This window comes from Euleptes europaea, chromosome 5 (genome assembly GCF_029931775.1).
Source record: "Euleptes europaea isolate rEulEur1 chromosome 5, rEulEur1.hap1, whole genome shotgun sequence".
NCBI classification, from domain to species: domain Eukaryota; kingdom Metazoa; phylum Chordata; class Lepidosauria; order Squamata; family Sphaerodactylidae; genus Euleptes; species Euleptes europaea.
The window spans coordinates 44,841,910-44,847,768 of record NC_079316.1 but is presented as its reverse complement, the minus strand read 5'-3'; the positions used below and the strand labels follow the sequence as shown (position 1 = coordinate 44,847,768).

The window sequence follows — 5,859 nt, the reverse complement described above, 5'->3', positions numbered from 1 at the left end:
TTATTCTAGCATAAATTTTTAAGAGTCAGAGCTCGCTTTATCAGATGGTTCAACCCAGGAGACAGCTTTCTCTTTAACACAATTGAAGTACACAACAGTTTTATACTTGTCTGATAAACCAGATCAGACTACTCAAAAAGCTTGTATAAAATTCTAGAGAAACAGGTTAGAACCAATACAATCAGGCAAGTGTAAAACCAGTAGTCAAGTAAAAGGCACTGAGCCTGCTCCCAAATAATGATGCTGTGCCAATCATAACAAGTCTATTCTTCACTTGCCACATCTTGTTTGGTCAGTCTGTTTAGTCAGTCTTTCTATGATGATTCAAATAATAAAGTGCTGTTTCATTTCACAATGAGCTCTGAACAAACAAGAAGTCTCCATGCTTGAATAAAGCTAAAAGAATAAGGCCAGAGCATAATATAGTGGTAACAAGAGTCCCTGTGCATACTAAGGCAAGGTGATGTTTGAGCCCAACTGGTATCTGCAATTGCAGTTCTTGGTTTACCTAAAAGAAAAATGGAAATTAAAATACAAATAAACTTGTAATTGCCATGTTTATTTCACATAATTCACATTTGAACACTATCTTTTTTTCAAGTGGCTTTTAGCCTAACTATTGCAGCCTATCCATCTGTTTCAGCACTTTCTATTTTAAAAGGTTCCCTGTATCAGCACTATTTTAAAAGGTTTCTTGTATCAATCTCCTTTAATACTTAAAAAGAAATATCTCCCATAAATCAGGTTGTCCATATAGATAAACTTGGGCTACAAGTCAGTGTGAAGCAGCCTAACTGGTGCACAAGTAGTATCCTTGGGCTTGGATCCTATACTTCTGCCCCAAGCATACATATCTCTGAGTGCTGCATTGGCAGTCCTCCACTGTGGCATTTGCCATCTCTATGCTAGGCACTTTGGGCTTACAGAAAAACATAGGAACTGTGCAAACAGAAATGCCTAACACCAGAGAAAGCAAGCACCGCAGAGGAGGACTGCCTCCACAATGTCCAGAACAAAGGTACACAATCCAAGCCCAAGTTACTTCTTCTGGGTTGGATCCAAACTAGATTTTCCAAAGACAGAATGGAATTTTCCGGCCTCCCCCATCCCACTACAGCCCACTGACCTACACAAAATGCTGCTCTTGAGGGATGAGTGACCCTGCGGAATAGCATGAGGGATGTGTGCAGTAGGAAGCAGTCGAAATTGCCAATTTAGTCTAGATCTAATCTATTGTCAAAGGACTGAAATAAATTAATTCAGAATTGTTAGGGAGATTTAATATACAAATATATTTCAGGATTAACGCACAGCTTGGAACCTCACGCTATCCCAACGGCAGTTATGCTTATTCTTCAGGGAACATGGTGTTTCTATTTTGGTTTCTTTCAAACATTCTGCTGGTAGGAAGGCTAGGAGAAAGAAGAAAAACACAAAAATCAAACTCTGGGAATACTCTGGAAATCATTTAACTTTAGATTTTAAGTACTACATTACATTCCTCAATTCAGAATGCACCTGCTTAGGTCTCTTCCGCGTTCTACCAAAATATAAGACCCCCCCGATTTATAATTATAAGGTTTCTTTTTAATTCCTGTTCCAGTTGTTACCCCTTCCTCATTCCCAAAAGCAGAAGGTCAGTGTTTCTTACGTTTCTGACAATGAATCAATATTTCTGGCCTCTTCAGTATGGCAGAGATTGTTCCATCAACCTCTGCTGGCTGGTGATACCGGCAGTGCAAAGGTAATATTGCTCTAAAACAGTAATAGCATTCAGGATCAGGTTTCATGTAAACGAGAACAGCAATTTCAGTGGCTAAATATTCAGGAACTTCCAAATCTACATAATCAACAGTCACCAAAGCCTGAACAAAAAGAACAAAAACATAATTAGAAGCACAATTAGCCCCAGCTTTTATCTATCTCACTGAAAAGCCCCAAGGCTAATTCCAGTCTGGTATTTGTGCCTTTAACAATGCAAGTAACCATTCAGGTGAAAACTGACAAAAGCGTCAAAGGTCAAATATTTGATATGCAGATCTTTCAAAATTCTCAAAGCAGTCACTTATTTCAGCTTTCTGATATCACAGCTCATATCTTCAATGGCTTTTTTTTTTTTGCCATCAAGCCACATCTAAGTTATTGCAACCTCTGATGGGGTTTTCAAGGCAACCACTTTTTATTTGCATATTAAACAATGCAATCCTAAGAAGCCCTATTCTATAGATCTGAGCAGGATTCCAAGTACACCTGGTTAGGATCGCACTGTAAAACGATGATCCCAGAAGCACAACACTAGAGCCACCATGCTCAATAAAACTCTCCTCTGCGATTTCAAAACCTTGCTGTTCAGTTGTCTTCACCTGATAGAAGTCCAATTCTTTACATGTTGAATTTTCAATTAAAAAATTAGAGAAATAAATTTTTCTTCACCAAATCTCACAAGAGAGTATTTAGGTTTAATGAATAAAAACCTAATAAACAATTGTGGATTTCCCCAAAACTGGGGGCATTGTCCCCTAAAATTGAAGATATTTTCACAAAAAACAAGCATTGGAGATTTTCACTTCCATGAAGCACAAATGCTCAAGATAAGAAATATTTCAGATATTAAGGTTACTTCAGCCTCAAAAACCTAAACATTTAAAATAAAATGTTCTTCAAGGAAAGATCAAATACATACACTTCCACTGGATTAAATCCAGTTTAGGCTACTTACGGTGGTATGGCACAAATCTATCTGCTTTCAACAAGAACTAAGTGATAGCATACCATTGGAAGTATAATTGTGAATATACCCACTGCAAGCCATTCTGTGTCTTTTTTCCAAATTATGTGCCATTGACTGAACATCAACCCAAAATCATGTATGTGTAAAGTGCCGTCAAGTCGCAGCAGACTTATGGCAACCCCTGCAAAGGGTTTTCAAGGCAAGTGATTAAGAAGAGGAGGTCTGCCATTGCCTTCCTTTGCAGAGTCTTTGGAGGTCTTCCTTTCCAAGTACTGACTCTGCTTAGCTTCTGAGATCTGACGAGATCGGGCTATCCCATGCCAACTTCCCTCCCACTCAAAGACATACCTCAGTGATATTGTGTTTATTTAAAGATGTCAGTTCATAGGGGTCCACATATAATCCTTTTGGAAGGTGAATTTTAATTGCCACCATGCAGTTTCCTGTGCCTTCATCAACTGTACCAAGTTTTACCCTAGTCAGGAGATCTCTTAACATTAAAAAAAGACAAAAGAAAAGCTCTTTCAATGCACGATAAATTCATGCCATATATTTCAAGCAAACAGTCTCAAAAGAACAGTTTATCTTCTGCATGTATAATACTGTTAAGAGTTTGAAATTGTATTTTATACTTCTGCTATTTGTATTCTAGGGCTGCAGTCCTCCTCACTTAACTAATTTCTGAACATGCACTTATTAAATAAGATTTTACGTTCTATTTTTATCCCTGCTCATTCACCCAATAAAGCATTGTTGTCCTCTCTTTACTAGTAGAGGACTGAAGCTCAGTAGTCCCTATCCAGTTCAGAATGCACAATAGCTGTACAGTGCCCAAGTTTTAGGTATTTGAATAGCCACTACAACAGAAGCACCATCTAATATCTGGTTGTCCTAAACCCACCTGTGAAAGCCATCTTTCAAAAGCCATTGCATGACCTCTGGACAAGAATTCTGCGCACCTGTAAGATGAAGCAAAGCACAAAATATCTTTTATTATCATGAATACTGATAATATTATCATGAATACTGACATATTTTGTAATAACAGAAAAGGCTACTTCAGTGCATATAAAGTTTGAATATTCTTCTAAAAATGTGACTACAGTGTCCTTTATGAAAGAGATTAAAGAATAAACTGCAATCAGTTTAAATGAAATTACCTCCTGAAGTGATGGCAGACAACAGACTTTTAAATCCAGCCTTGCAATTTATCACTTGCTGCTTGCAAGAGTAACTAAGAGGCACCTGCCCAAACCTGCCCACCACCATTTAAGTATTTAATTCCAGCAGCCACAACAGTTCTGTCATGTTTTTCTCCACTAGGGGAGAAATAATGAGGTGATCTTGCTTATTTTGAAACAGTTACAGTGGCTGCCAGTTTGTTTCAAAGTTCAATTTAAAGTGCTCATTATGACATTTAAAGTCCTCCACAGCCTGGAGCCCAAATGTCTCCAGTACGTTCCTCAATTATATCCTTCAGACTGACACCTTCTGGCTTTTCCCCAAATTAGGGTGGCCCGCTTGGCATCAAAGCCTGGCCTTTTCCATCATGGCCCCTTCTCTGTGGAATGGGTGAAGAGGTGACGGGAACCCCTTCATTCGAGATCTTCAGGTGGTTTGTTTGTTTGCCAGGGCTTTTGATGGGTATGAACAGCAGACATCTTTGTTGGTGAAGTTTATAAAAAATTACTTGGCTTTAATTTGAAACCAACATTTTAACAATGTTATTTGGTTTTAATTTGAAATCTGCATATCAAATATTGAACCAAGAGGAAAATAAATAAGACCTAGCTGCTAACTGCTCTCCTCTGCCTCCAACCAGAGGGAATACTGAGCCCTCCAGCACCCATTGCATTTCTATCTGTGTTCTTGCAGAGAGACAGAGGAAAAAACAGATTAACAGCATCCAGAAACCTCCATTCTGTCTTCCTGAAGAAGAAAATATAACAAAGCTCTGACTGCATTTTTTACTTCTCTGACCAGAGAGAAGGATCTCACAGCCAGTGAGAGCCAGTGTTGTACATTGGTTAGACTTGTCAGACTAGGATCTGGGAGACATAGGTTTGAATCCACACTCTTCCATGGAAGTTTGCTGAATACCTAGGGCCAATCACACATTCTCACCCTATCTTCATAGGATAAAATGGAGAAAAGAAAAACAATGTAAGCCATTTTTTATTCCCACTAGGAAGAAAGGCAGGACATAAATCGAGTAAATAAATAAATCAGCAGAAGAAAGTGTGGAATGCCAGAGCAGGATGTAAGTGTCCACACCTATGGTACTTAGTCTCCAAGGCTATTTTAGTCTATGCATAGAATCTAACCACAGACTTCATCAGGACTGCTCTACAGCATAAAACACTTATAGTAATGCAAATAAACTGAATATGCAATGCAAGTATGGTCAGTTAAAATTATCACATAAATAAAGTGAATGAATGTAAACACATTAAATAAAAGTTACACTATCCTATAATTCAGCACCATACAACAATACATTCAGCACACTAGCAAATTAGTGCTTTATGCAGTTTGCTCAGTAGCTATAGAAAAAAAACAGATTTCAACTTACATATGTGCTCTGGCATGCAAACAAAGAACATATCCAAAATGAGAAGATTCCAAACCAAAGAAACATGGTTTTTCCACTGAGACATCTCAAAATAAAACTGCAAGAAAAAAGCCAAATCACATGATATGACTAGCAGCGATTTACACAAGGTTTAGAGCTCTTTTTGTCAAAATTGCAATTTTTCAATTTAGACCAACCTTTTACTGTTTTACTCCCATTAAAAGGAGAGAAGAAGAAGAGTTGTTTTTTATATGCCAACTTTCTCTTCCAGTTAAGGAGGAATCAAACTGGCTTACAAGCTCCTTCCCTTCCTCTCCCCACAACAGACACCTCGTGAGGTAGGTGGGGCTGAGAGAGCTCTAAGAGAACTGTGATTAGCCCAAGGTCACCCAGCTGGCTTCATGTGTAGGAGTGGGGAAACAAATCCAGTTCACCAGATTAGCCTCTGCTGTTCATGTGGAGGAATGGGGAATCAAACCCAGTTCTCCAGATCAGAGTCCACCACTCCAAACCACTACACCGCGCTGGCTCTTTCAAATCCTATGAATTGTTTTGA

General features: G+C 38.5%; 1 protein-coding gene across 1 annotated transcript; it reads right to left on the bottom strand.

Annotated features, from left to right (window-relative positions):
- Positions 1-307: 307 nt before the first annotated feature.
- PIGX (phosphatidylinositol glycan anchor biosynthesis class X) lies at positions 308-5,388 on the bottom strand. The gene is made up of 6 exons (XM_056849308.1): positions 5,304-5,388; positions 3,633-3,690; positions 3,080-3,221; positions 1,652-1,865; positions 1,312-1,412; positions 308-508 (listed from the first exon to the last, which is right to left on the bottom strand). The coding sequence occupies exons 1-6, from the start codon at positions 5,386-5,388 to the stop codon at positions 350-352; spliced, it is 759 nt and encodes a 252-aa protein (XP_056705286.1). The 3' UTR covers positions 308-349.
- Positions 5,389-5,859: the final 471 nt, after the last annotated feature.